Source organism: Sarcophilus harrisii, chromosome 5 (genome assembly GCF_902635505.1).
Source record: "Sarcophilus harrisii chromosome 5, mSarHar1.11, whole genome shotgun sequence".
NCBI lineage: Eukaryota > Metazoa > Chordata > Mammalia > Dasyuromorphia > Dasyuridae > Sarcophilus > Sarcophilus harrisii.
This window is the reverse complement of record NC_045430.1, coordinates 69,270,936-69,285,106: the sequence shown is the minus strand read 5'-3', so window position 1 is coordinate 69,285,106 and position 14,171 is coordinate 69,270,936. Positions and strand designations below refer to the sequence as shown.

Sequence of the window (14,171 nt, the reverse complement as noted above, 5' to 3'; positions counted from 1 at the left end):
AGATTGATTGAAAGGACTGGACAAAAAATACCCATGATGAGAAAACAGGTAGATTGTGATCTCCACAAGTAGGATGAGTGTAGACACTGTCAGCACCATAGTTCCAGTGAAGTAAGATGCAGACTGTCCAGTTAAGAAGTGATGGTTTAATTTGTGAAAATAAAACAGCTTCCCCTTTAAGGCACACTCTCTAAGGAGAATTAAAATTCATCTCTCCTGAGACTTGATTAAAGACCCCATTTTGTGTAAAGCATTAGATGCTACAAAGCTAAATATAACACAGTGTGCTCTCCAATACAGTTCCAAATTCTTTGTCGCAGGTTTGCAGAATCTTAAGGTGATGGGTGATAGCGAATATTATGTTTATTTTTTCCCCAATTAACTGGGATTGAGAGTAGTGGGAGTAGTTGTGAGAAAAGCTAGTTACTGGATATTCTGGATATTCATTTTCTTCTGAATGAGAACAAGAGTTGTCTCCCATGTGTTCCTTTATGCAGGAGAAATTGTTCAGGGAAGGACTATTGGTTTTAATCAAGAATGTACTGTAGTTAGGTCCAAAAGTCAGTCAACAAGCATTTAGTAGCATCTACTATGTGCCAGGTGGAGAAACCTGGATGGCCCAGTGGGACAGAGTGCTGGGCCTGGAGTCAGCAAGACCTGAGTTCAAATATAGCCTCAGACACTTACTGTGTATGACCCTGGGTAAGTTACTTAACCTTGCCTCGGTTTCCTCAAATGTAAAATGAGCTGGAGGAAAGGGCAAACTCCTGGTACCTCTGCCAAGAAAACCCCAACAGGGATCACCAAGAGTAGGACAGGACTTGAAGAACGACTGAACAACAAAAATGTGCCAGCTATGTATTAAGTGCCGAGGGTCCTAACAAAGGCGCTTGACAGTCCCCGATCTCTAATGGGGAGGGGGAAAGAGGGAGGGGAGGGACACATGCAAACAACTATGTACCAACAAGCTATAGGAAGCGTCAAGAGCAGATAATGGCACAAGGAAGGCACTAATCAAGTTTGTCAGATGCAGGAAGAGGAGGAGCAGGGGGAGCAGGTGGCGGCCCTTGGTCAGCCTCCTTGGCCATCCGAAGCCGCCTGGCTTTTCTGGGGTCCGGCTCGGGGGTCTCCTCCGACCACCTCCCCACGCGCCGCACCCCCTTGGCCACCTTAGGGGCATTCCTGCAGGGGTTGTGGTCGTAGATGACCAGCTTCAGGCCCGACAGGTGAACCAGGCTGGGAAAGTAGGAGATGTTGTTTCGATCCACGTCGATCACCTCTAGGAAGGGCATGTGCAGCAGCACGGCGGGGAAGTCGCTCAGCAGGTTGCCCGAAAGCCAGATGGTCCTCAGCTCCTGGAGGCTCCTCAGTTGCCCGGGCAGGAGGCGCAGGGCGTTGGAGCCGGCGTGCAGGGTTTTGAGCAGGCTCAGCTCACAGATGACCTCGGGCAGCTGGGTCAGATAGTTGTTCTCGATCCAGAGCGTCTTGAGGTTCTGCAGCAAGCTCAGCTCCAAGGGCAGGTCCCGGAGCTTGTTGTTGCCCAGGTAGAGGATGCAGAGCTGCCTCAGCGTGCACACCACCGGAGGCAAGGCTCGGAAATTGTTGAAATCCAAGGCCAGGATCTGCAGGTTCTGCAGCTGCTCCAGTTCCGGGGGCAGGCTGGTCAGGTTGTTGTCGCTCAGGTAGAGCTTCACCAGCTCGCGGAAGGAGCACACGTGCAAGGGGAAGCGTCGCAGCTGCCTGCTGCTCAGGTCCACCATCTTGTCCAGGGGCATCTCCTGGACGTCTCCCAGCAGGTAGTGCTGGCAGCCATCGGCGGGGACGAAGGCAACGAGGGCCCGGAGGGTGTTCCCCATCGTGAGGCCGGGCGCATGGTGAGCGCCGCCGAAGCCGGGCTGGGACCTGAGGGCGGCCGGGGCCCCGCTTCACTGAGGGCTCCGCCGCTATTCCCATCTACCTCATTATAACCGGCTGCTTATGTGCTGGGAGCCGTTCATCTTGAGAGCAGCAAAATGTTCCTGATAGCGGAATGAGTGTTGGGTGACGGGCCGAGGACCACTTGGAGACCAGCTCCCCGCCAAGCAGCTCCTGCTATCTCCGCTTTCTAAACCTGTCTTTGGCCAAAGATAAGAGGGGGAAGATTCGGGGGACCGATATCAGCTGACAGTCTGGCCCCGGCAGCAAGGCTTGGTGGCAAGCGCTGACTCGCCGGAGTAAACCTCCGCTGGCATCTGATTTGTTTTTAAATAAAGCTTTTTATTTTCAAAATATACACGGATAACTTCCAACATCCACCCTTACAAAATCTTGTGTTCTAAACTTTTTTCCTTCCCTTTCCCCCACCCCCTTCCCCCGACGACAAATAATCCAATATCCCAGGATCTATTTTTTAACTAAACTAAACAGTTCTGACTTAAACCAAAATGTACAAATGAAATTGTTGGAATCGAGATACTGAACCCAAAATACGTCCCCTTAAATACTGAATGGAACTGCCCACTAGGTTATGGCATCTGGTCATGGCTTTCGACTTTTGCTGTTTATCAGTTGTGAATACAAAGAAAAGAGACGTCTTGTAACTTTAAACACAGGGCACTGGTGCTGTCCACCCTTCTGGACCTGAGTCCCTTTTTGTGTTGTCTTGACTTTGTTGAAATCACTGTATGTGCAGGGCTGCTGGGTGGTACAGTGCCAGAGTATTGAGCTTGGAATCAGGAAGACTTGATTTCGTGCTAATAGACCTTGTTTGCCTCAGTCTCCTTATTCGTAAAATGCGTCGGAGAAGGAAATGGCAAACTATTGCAATATCTTTGCCAAGAAAACCCCAAATCCAGTCGGACGTGACTGAAAAAAGACTGAACAACAACAACAAATCATTGCATATACTAACCACTGAACTCTTGAGACTAAACAGAAATAAATCTTCAAGAAGATTGAACTTAAGTCATAGAACCTGATTTCAAATCTTGTTATTTTGCCTCAATTTTCTGAAAACTGAGGAGGTTAGACTAGAAAACTTTTAAGGTACTTTCCAGTCTTAGAATTATTTCTTCTAAAATACCAGGACTCATTAAATTAAAAAAAATTTTTTTAAAAATTAAAAATAAAAAAATAAAATACCAGGACTCAAAATGAGTTTTCCAAATAACTAGCAATTCTATTCAGTTTAACCATTGTTAATGGTAATAATAATGATGATGGTGGCTGAGGCTTGTATTTATATAGTGATTTAGGGTTTGCAACACGCTTTACAAATAGTATCTCAACTGATCTTCACAAGAATTCTTGGTGGTAAGCACTATTATTTTCTTCATTTTACAGATGTGAAAACTGAGGCTAAGAAAAGTTAAGTGACTTGCCCAAGAATACAGCTAATATCCTTCTGACTAATATGCTGACTCCAACTCTAGCCTGCTGCATTGCTACATAGTTGACTTCTCTGCAAATGTTGCTTGGCCTTGTGTCTAATAGAAGTGTTCATAGATCCCCTACACCAGCATTGTCAACCACATGACCCACAACCCCAAGATTTGGAATTCACAGTACAGGCTCAGTGTTGCTGAAACTTAGTTAAAATGTAATTCGGAAGTATTTAGCAAAATAAATCGAAATACAATGAAACACAGACAACTTTACATTTAAAAATTAAGTCAATATGTAACCCAAATCCCATCTGATTCATTAACTAACTGGGTGATCTAGGTAAGTCCCTTACCCTCTGTTTGCCTCATTTTTTCATATATAAAATGGAGTAATAATAGAACCTTCCTTAGAGAATTAGGATCAATGTAAAGCACTCTGAAAAATCTTTAAATGCTACATAAATATGAGCTGTTAGGAGAAAGCTTTTTCACTGACTCACACTGCTTATGCTATTATAAATAATTGTATATAAAGTACTTACATATAATATTCACATATATAAAGTACCTATGGGAGGTTTAATATATAAGATTATGCATGTGAAGTATTTTGCAAACTCTATAAATGTCAACTATTATTAAGGACTCTTATTAGTCCTTAGGACTAATAATAACTGATAATAAGACTAATATTACTATAAATTGGGCAGCTAAGTGGTCCAGTAGATATAGCACTAGATCTGGAATCAGGAAGACCCATCTTTATGAATTCAAATCCAGTCTCAGGCACTTACTAGCTGTGTGACTCTGGGCAAGTCACTTAATCCTGGTGCCTCAGTTTCCTTACCTGTAAAATGAACTGAAGAAGGGAATGGCAGATCGATCCAGATCTTTACCAAGAGAATCCCAAATAGGATCACAAAGAGTAAGGCATTAATAAAAATGACTGGACAACAAAAGAAATTGAATAAAATCTGTTTTTTGAAAAGCTCATTTTGAGGGCCACCAAGTTATAGGATCATAGATTTAGAACTAGAAGAAATCTCATGAGGATTTGAATCCAGATTTTTCCTGATGCTAAATCTAGTTGTCTTTCTATGGCTTCATATTGCCTCTATTTGATGCTGTACCAACTTCCCACAATTACCTACTGGGATAAATGCTCTTCACCAATCTCTATTATCTCAATGACCATTTGGTACAATCCACTGGAGGGCATTTAAAGCCATTTATCACCTGGTCTCTTCCTACTTTTCCAGTTTGCTTACAGGTTACTCCTTCCATATTACTCTTCAATATAATGACATTGTACTCTCACAACATTATCAATAAACTCCAGTGACTCCCGTTATATCTAGGATCAAATATAAAATCTGCTGACATCCAAAACCCTTTGTAATCTGGTTCCTTTCTTCTTTTTTAGTCTTTCTCCATATTCTCTGTGATTCAGAGACACTGGTCTCATCACTGTTGCTCATTCATGATGCTCCATCTCCAGATTTGGGGTATTTTTCCTGTTCAACTTAACTGGAGTGCTCTTCCTCCCTCTCTTTGCTTCATGGTTTCCCTGGCTTTCTTTAAATCATGGCTAAAATCCCACCTTGTAAAGAAAGGCTTTTACTCTCCCTTAATCCTAGCACCTTCTTTCTGTTATCTCCAGTTTATACCGTCCATATTTTGTCTGGGGTGTATAGAGTATTCAGGACGACTAGCACCTCCAGTGTGAGGGCTTGTTGAGTCCTTTTCAGGTACCCATGCACCTTTGGTGTTCACTTGTTACCTAATTCTCACCTTCAACTCCAAGAAGCTGTAGTATATACAGGGAGCACACCTCAATAAACTGTCTCAGGCACTTAGGGTTATAGCAGGTTGAAGGCAATCAACAGACCTCAAATCCCTAGGTGAGTTGGGGGGATGTCTCCTTCAAGTATGGGAAGACTTCTGCCAGTGGAATGGACAGATGAGAACAATTTATTCCAACAGCCATGAAAGTGGCTGAAGTTACTGCAGAGAAGGGCTTAGAGTCAGTCATCCTTTGTTTTTTTTTTTTTGTTGTTTTTGTTTTTTTTTTGTTTTGTTTTGTTTTTTGCCTAGGCAATTGGGGTTAAGTTACTTGCCCAGGGTCACATAACCAGGAAGTATTAAGTGTCTGAGGGCAGATTTGAGCTCAGGACCTAATCTTAGGTCCTCCTGAGAATCAGTCATCACCTTGACTTTTGTCGTGCCACAGAACTTCAATGAATCAGGAAGAGAGAATGAGATCTGTGACTTTGAGCAACTCTGTCTCACTTAAATCCAATTCAGGTGCAAGTCAAAACATCACCAGTGATATCACAGGTCCACTTTAGAAAAGGAGGAACAACAACCCTAGTTGTGTACATGTTATCTCACCCATCGTGTCAGCTCTTTGAAGAAAAGGACTGTCTTTTGCCATCTTTCTTTGTATCCTCAGGTTTAACACTGTACCTGGCACTTAGTAAGTGCTTAATAAATGTATTTTGACTGAATGACAATGCCAGGAACTTTAGCTCCTCTTCACTCATTTTCTTGAGAATTTGCAAGGCACATTTTGAACTCCTTTCTCAGTATAACCAATTGTCTTCTATAAATAGTCCGATGGTTGTATTTTGATCATGATTTATACTATAAATTTTATAGGAGGTATTAGGTTCTTTTCCTCTAAAGAAAAGACTTGAAAAAGGTATCAGCCTGAGGGCTTCATGCCTAAAGAACTGCCCTTGTGAGGCAGGGTTAGGAATTAACTGAGATTGTTGACAGCTCTGATGATCTCCAGGAAACCAGGGAATATTCTGAGTATTGTATCAGCTCTTGGATAATTGAGGATAATTGTTTGGATGGAATGCTTGTATCTTGTATTCTGGAGGATATGTGCTAATCTCATCTGACCCGTGATATGGACAGGGACATTCATGAAACTGCATTTATGCTGCAGACATGGTATTTGTCACAGAAGCCAAATGACTTTTGCTGGAAGTTAATAGTAAAATCAAAGAAATCACACACTGGCAGCTACTATTAGATACTACTACCTGGGACTTCCTCTCCCTAAATCATCACTCTTAATCTCATCCAGTTGACTCCTCCCTAGTCCAGTCCAGAGCACCAATTCCAGATTGCTCCTGGGAACATTCTATTATATATATCATATCATCTGTACTATATAAACATATTACATATATGTTAATTACTAAGAAAAAACAATAAAAAGATCTATGTCACAGTTGACAAAAATAGAAGCCAAGAAAGAAAAATGACAATTACTGAAGGGAATGTGGGAGGAAAAGTGTAGATAATTTTTAGATGAATTTCTCCATCTGTAATTTCTCCTGACTTCTGGTCTTGACTTCAGTATATCGTAAACTGAATAATGCACTGACACCTCAAACTGAACATGTCCAAAAGGAAATTGAATATCTTGCATTTTGCCATTCCCCTTTCTCTTTCTAACTTCCCTATTTCTGTCAAGAGAATCATTACCCTATTAGTCACTCAGGCTTGCAATCTAGATGTCATCCTCTACTGGCATGTATGAAGAAATCGGGGAGGACTAGCACCTCTGATGTGAGGGTTTGCTGAGCCCTTTTCAGAGCTGCTCATCCACTTTGGTGTCTATCTTTCACTTAACTCTCATCTGTGATATAAATTTATCTGCATGTATATGTGTATATGTAGATAGGCATATACATATATATATAGGCATATATATGTGTATATAGATGCAGTTGCAATCGATCAATAAATATAAAGTGCCTACTATGTGCCAAGCTCTATACTAAGTATTGGGGATACCAAAAAAAATAAAAATAAAAAAAGGCAGACAAAATACAGTTCCTGCCTTCAAGGAGTTCACAATTTAATGGAAGAGATTGTTGTTTGCATATTGTTCCTAGACTATGGCCTCAGTGACAACACAGACCATTTTTGTCTTTCTTTGTATACCCAGCACTCAGTACAGCCCCTGGCAGATAGTGTCTAATAGACTTGTTGACTTGACTGGATTTGATAGACATACATATGCACTATTGGTGGAGCTATGAATTGATCTAGCTATTCTGGAAATAAGTGTAAGTCACCGAATTGTGTTAATTCTTTGATGCAGTGAAACCATTGCTAGGCATAAGCATCATAGAGACAAATGGAAGGGAATGTCCCATGTATACAAAAATATTCATAACAGCACCCCCCATCCTTTTTTCCTCAATAGTATTTTATTTTTCCAAATACATATAAAAATAGTTTTCAGCATTCATTTTTGTAAGACTTTGTGTTTAAAATTTTTATCAGTCTCTCCTTCCCTTATCTCCCCCCACTCAAGACAGCAAGCAATCTGATAGAGGTTAAATATGTGAAATCTTTTTTTATAAATAATAGTTTTTATGAAAGATTTGATTCTTTTCAGTGGTTCAGTGATACAAATCAATCCCAATAGACTTTGGATAGGATTCTTCATGATCCCATTTGGGGGTTTTCTTGGCAAAAACTACTCAAGTGTTTTGTCATTTCCCTTCTCCAGCTCATTTTACAGGTAAGGAAACTGAGGCATACAGGATGACTTGATCAGGGTCACACATATTAAGTATCTGAGGCCAATTTGAAGTCCTTACTTTACAGGTTCAATACCATTATCTGGCTGGCCATTTTACTTTATTCATTATTTTTCTTGAGATTTTAGACTTTTTTTTTTCCTTGAGAAGAATCTTATTCTTGCTTCATCTACTTCTAGAAAGTGTTTCCTTGGTTATTTGATTGGTAAAGCAGTAAGTATGTAAATTAATTTAAGTAGAATCTTCACTTTTTATTATTTTGGCATAGCATACCCATGAGCACTGACTTATTTAATGTCTCCTTTTATCTCAGTAAATAAATGTTTGGGATTTTTTTTAATCACATAACTAGCAAGATGGCTTTCTGATTTTGTCTTGGATCATTGTTTTGCTGAGAAGAGCAAAGTCATTCACATGTCTAGATGGCTTTCTACAACTTTTCTAAACCATTAAATATATTTTTAAAAGAGTATTATGTGCTAGCAATATAGAGTCATATTAGTTGAACTTACAAAGTAGGACAGAATCTCTGAACAAGATTGGAACTTCATAAATTAATTCCAAAGAACTTTGTTACTTAAGTATGTCCTTACCTCTAGTTAGTGACATAATGCCCACTGCAATTAGCACAAGCAAACTTCAAGACTCTGCAGAGATTTCTCAGAGCACTGGCTCTATAGGAATCCCCAAGATCTCATAAGAAGCAAAAGACATGAATTTCACCCAACCATTTTTTTTATTATAACTTTTTATCAACAGAACATATGCCTGGGTAATTTTTTACAACATTATCCCTTGCACTCACTTCTGTTCTGACTTTTCCCTTCCCTCCCTCCACCCCAGTCCCCTATTTGGAAGGCAGTCTCTTATACATGTTAAATATATTACAATATATCCTAGATACAATATATGTGTGCAGAACCACCGTTCTCTTGTTGCACAGGAAGAATTGGATTCAGAAGGTAAAAATAATCTGGGAAGAAAAACAAAAAATGCAAAAAGTTCGCACTCATTTCCCAGCGTTCTTTCTCTGGGTGTAGCTGATTCTGTCCATCATTGATCAACTGGAACTGAGTTAGATCTTCTCTTTGTCAAAGATATTGACTTCCATCAGAATATATCCTCATACAATATTGTTGTTGAAGTGTATAATGATCTCCTGGTTCTGCTCATTTCACTCAGCATCAGTTCATATAAGTCTTTTCAAGCCTCTTCCTGCTTCACCCAATCATTTGAAAAGAAAAGGAAGGGAAGGTATAAGATTAAGACAAGCTGGAAGATATGCTGAATGTGTGTGTTGTTCAGAGCCATGAGCCAGTGTATGGCCTGAGGCAAAAGTTGGGGGGAGAAGCAATCACCCCATCCTCAAAGGTTAATCATGACAGGGATCTGGACTTAGATATCTCTAATCCAAGGAAGCAGAGATCTCTGAGTAGTCCATCTTCTGGGGTCTATGCTGAAAAGTAAAAATGATCCTTAAAGGGAAAAAGAACAATTGAAAGACTGAAATAGCAAGAATAAAAACTTATAGCTCATAAATTGAAAACTGACTGGCAAAACCTACTTTATAGGTTCAGCTAATATCACTCTGTATTGCTAGCACATAATGCTCTTTTAAAAATATATTTAATGAGTTGGAAAAGTTGTAGAAAGCCATCTAACCAAGTGAATGGTAAATATTTAATAAATGCTTGTTGACTTGTCTTGTTATGGATGACTTCTCTTTTTTCTGGCAATGGGAGGATATCAGTGGAGTGTTAAGGCCGCCCATGAGTGATGCCTTTTTCAAACTAAACTGCCAAGCATTCGAATTCTACTGTAGAGAGAACACAGTTCCGTTGGGCTGGTCACATTGTTTGAAGGCCAATGTACACTTGTCAAAAAAATTATTTTGTGGAGAACCCACACAGGGCAAGCACTCACAAGGTGGGCAGAAAAAGCAATATAAAGGTATCTTTTAACTTTAGAATCTATTTATGACATAGGAAACACTAGCACAGGACAGCCCAGCATGTGTGCCCTCATCAGAGAAGGTGTTGTGCTCTGTGAGCAAAGTAGAATTGAATTAGCCCAAAGGAAATGCAGCATATGCATTTTTTAAAATTTCTTTTTCATTATTTTTTTTTAAAGTATAGACTTTTTCAAATACATGTAAAAATATTCATTTTGGTAAGACTTTGTGTTCTAAACTTTTGTCCCTCCCTCCACTTCCTCTCCCCTCCTAAGAAAGACAGCAAGAAGTCTGATATAAGTTAAATATGTGCAATTCTTTTAAACATATTTCCATATTTGTCATGTGCAAAAAAAAGACCAAAAGGAGAATCAAAAACATGAGAAAGAAACAAACAAACAAAAAGGTGAAAATACTATGCTTTGATCCATATTCAGTCTTCATGGTTCTCTTTCTGGATGCAACTGGTATTTTTCATCCACAGTAATGACTTTTGTTAAGATTGCAAACTATCAAGAAATCCAGATAGTTTTCAGACAAACTACTCTTAGGCCAGGCTTTCTTCATCTGGTATTTGTGAAGTTGATGCTTTGGAACTGATATTTCCCCTATTACATTTCAAGGATAATCTAGCCTGTTGAGCCTTTTTGGATCCTAGCTCTGCCTTATGACAGAAACAGGTTCATTCTTTTGTCAGCAGGTCAGGGCAAGAATACCCTTCCCTAAAAATAGGGCAGTGTGACACTCCATCAACACATTGAAAAAGTTTCTTCCAGGGAACCCATTGACTTTGGGACACATCTGGTGATAAGCTTCAACTCTGGATTCCAAGCATGCCCACAGCAGCATTCCAGACCCAAGAGCCTTCTATGGGGCCAAGAGTCACCTCACAATTCAAGTGTTTTTCATCAAACTTCAGACATGAAGCAGAAACTCAATTTAAAAGAACTCCACCCCCACAAAAGGAATGAGAAGTATTGATGGCCCCATTCATAACCATATTTGACCAGTCACAGGAGGCAAATGTTCTATCAATAATAATGATTGCCATATTATATTATTATATTATACATTATATCTTTACATTCCATTACCATAATAATTATGTACATATACTGTGTTTACATATGTGCAAATGTACATATGATCAATTTGTTAGGGATCTTATTTCTTTCATATGTATGTTTTCACTCAAGTTAGATTACATGATATTTTCACATAATGAACTTTTGAGATTGTTTAGTATAAAAGAATTAGATTGTTTATCACATTACAGATATATTCTTACCGCTAACAACAATTAATCATTCATTAAGAATCATGACTCCCATCTGCAGTTTTAGTCGATTCAATTGTTTCCCTTCCCTTTGGATACTCAAACTATCACATCATAGTCAGAGAGTATTTATTAAGAAATGACTATGTTCCAAAAACTGTGAAAGCACCAGAGATATGAATAAAGACAAAACTACGGTCCCTGCACTCATGGAGCATGCGTTCTAGTGGGGGAGACAACTATGCAAATAATTAACTATATAAGTTATATAGAGAGGAAAGTAATTTGAAAAGAGAAATCATTAGTTATTAGAGAGACAGGCCTCCGCTGAAGGAGGAGGAAAAAAATCAGAGAAAAGAAACAGTGGAGAATTGGGAAGAAGGAGCTTTCTGTCCCTAAATAGGAAAAAAACCCCAACATATTCTATGCTATTGAATTTGCAGTGGACAGATCTGCATTTGAATCTAGATTTTGTGATATTTTACTTGCTTGACTTCGGGTATGTCACTTTCCCTCTGCAATTATCCCTTTACTTTGCAAAATGCAATAATATCTCCATTGCCTGCTAGCTTTAAATGCTATGATGGAAAAAAAAACAGTGGATTAAACATTGCTAAGCAAAAAATGACTTAAAGAGATTACATGGAAACTTTACGACATGCATATTTTTTTTTAGATTAATTCTTTTAGATAATCTAAATTAGTTGCTGAGTTTGGGGGATATGAGGCATGTAAAGCAAGCTGACTGATGCAGGGGAGAAGCCAGATTTGGAGTCAGAAAGCTCTGAATTCAATTTTTGCTTCTCACACACACTAGAGGCAGTTCCTTTAACTTTTTAGTGACTATGGGCAACCTTCTAAAAACAATGTCAGAAGAGTTGTCGATTTGCATCAGTGGAGAGACTGCCATGCCGGGAGTTCCCCAGGATGGTGGCCATTACAATTTTTTTCAGAATGAAGTTTATATTACCATATTGATCTGAGTATCATCATAGTTTCTAAAAGAAAATAAGACTGGAGATTTCTGCCATAGGATTATAGATCTTGATTAAACCTAGATGCAGACAAATAGAAAGAGAGGAAAACAGGATGTGTTTATTCCTGTGATATTTGAGTTTAGTATATTTCTCTCCCAGATGCAATATTGTAGGCAATATTGACACCCCATCTCAGAAACTTACCTTGAGGTTTGATACTGAATCATATAGTTTCTAGGTCCCAATAGACTATTGTGTCAATGAGGCATGGAGTAAGGAATTGATTTGGGTTGGGGCTTTCATAATCCTTTGGCAAGTTGCTAAATGATAAGGAGATGGCTCTTTTAAGTGACTTTGCCTGTTAGAAAGGCATATAGAAGTAGGTTTAATTCAGGAACTGAGTGCATTTCTTTCTTTAAAAGAAAATTAAAATTCATACTTATGGATGCTAAAAACTCACTTTAATGTAGGGGAGAGGGCAGAGTTGATTCAGACTGGTCCATAAAAGTGCTTTTATTATTTATTTGAGTACTTGATAATAAATTGTCCCATCAAGTACTCTGAAGTAAAAAGGAGAAAATATAGAGCCTTAAGTAATTATGAGACCAACTATGAAATCATTCAGCCCAATACTAGTTTTGCTGATTATAATTCCTCAGAGTCTCAAACTCCTTAATCACCAAACATTCTTGAGTTCTGAAATCTGTTGGGTTATGAAATCCTAAAAAATTTTGTGGACTATTTAACCAGATATGGTAGAGAAAAAAAACTTCTATACATTTGTAATTTTAGTCTCATTATATATGAAATCTCTCCTCCACATGTCTAAGTCTTTATCTTCATTGTCAATGCTTTATCCTTGCTCCTGGCGGTTCTTGGATTCTGCTGGTGACCTTTATGATCTCTGCATTTGCACTTAAAGCAGATCTTACTTCATGCTTAAAGTTTCTCCTTAACCTTAGTCCCATCTAGTTCATGTTCAAATACAGTTAATAACATGTTAACCTCAGGTAAGAGAAAGTCAGACCAAAGGGAGCAAGCCCAGATTGACTAATACCTTTTGAATGCATCCCACTTACACAGCCAATCAGAGAAGCTACTCTTCATCACATGGGTAATGGACCAGTCCCAGTTACAGAATATCTGTACATACTGCAAAATCCATGTAGGAATTTCATCATCGAGTGAACACTGTGAACATGTTCAGGACTAGGCTTATTGGTCAGTTCCCTGTTTCATATACTTGTTGACTACACCCTTCCGCCATTAGAATATAAACTCTTTATCAACAGGAATTGTTTCATTTCTTGTAACTGTATCCCCAGGATCTAGTACAGTGTCTGCACATTTTAAACATTTAATAAATGCTTGTAGATTAATTTCATATCACAGATTGGACTCCATCTTCTCTAATTGTCTATTGTCCCCTCAATTGAGATTATCATAATCTCTATTCGTGAACTAACATTTCAGATGCTCCTTTGAGAAAGATTTCTAGGGGCCAGATCTTACCTCTTAATGGCTAAGACGACTTCTTGGAGCTGCCTCAGCAAAAGAGACTTTTTGTTGGGACAATATCTACCTTATAAATGTCAGCATTCTTTGTTTAACTAATCCTTAAATGACACATTTCAAATCTTCTCACTATCCTGTTTGTCCTTTGCTGGATTCTCATCTTATCAATGTCACTTTTAAAATGTGATAACCAGAATTGAACATAATACTCCAAAGGTGGTCTGAATGACACAAAATACAGTGGGGCCATTAACTTCCTACTGGACACACTATACTTTTATTAATGCAGTCAAGGTAGCATTAGCATTTTTGGCAGCAACATCATGATGCTGAGTCAGAGCAAAGTGGGTTTGCAGTATATTAAAACCTTTCTACATGAACTGTTAAGCCAAGTCTTTTCCATCCTTCTCTTGTGCAAAAGAATTTTAAAATATAAATGCAGGATTTTCTATTTACCCCTGTTTAATTCCTCATATTAGACTTAGTCTGTAACTCAAGGTCACTGAGTTAATGTGGGATGCCTTA

The 14,171-nt window shown here is 38.9% G+C and overlaps 1 protein-coding gene across 1 annotated transcript; it reads right to left on the bottom strand.

Annotated features, from left to right (window-relative positions):
* Window positions 1-721: 721 nt before the first annotated feature.
* Window positions 722-1,980, bottom strand: LRRC10 (leucine rich repeat containing 10). The gene has a single exon (XM_003770928.3). It carries the CDS (start codon window positions 1,854-1,856, stop codon window positions 1,011-1,013), a length of 846 nt encoding a protein of 281 aa, XP_003770976.1. The 5' UTR covers window positions 1,857-1,980; the 3' UTR covers window positions 722-1,010.
* Window positions 1,981-14,171: the final 12,191 nt, after the last annotated feature.

Coding starts and splice junctions, on each gene's coding strand:
- LRRC10 (XM_003770928.3), bottom strand. CDS start 1,856: ATGGGGAACACCCTCCGGGCCCTCGTTGCCTTCGTCCCCGCCGATGGC.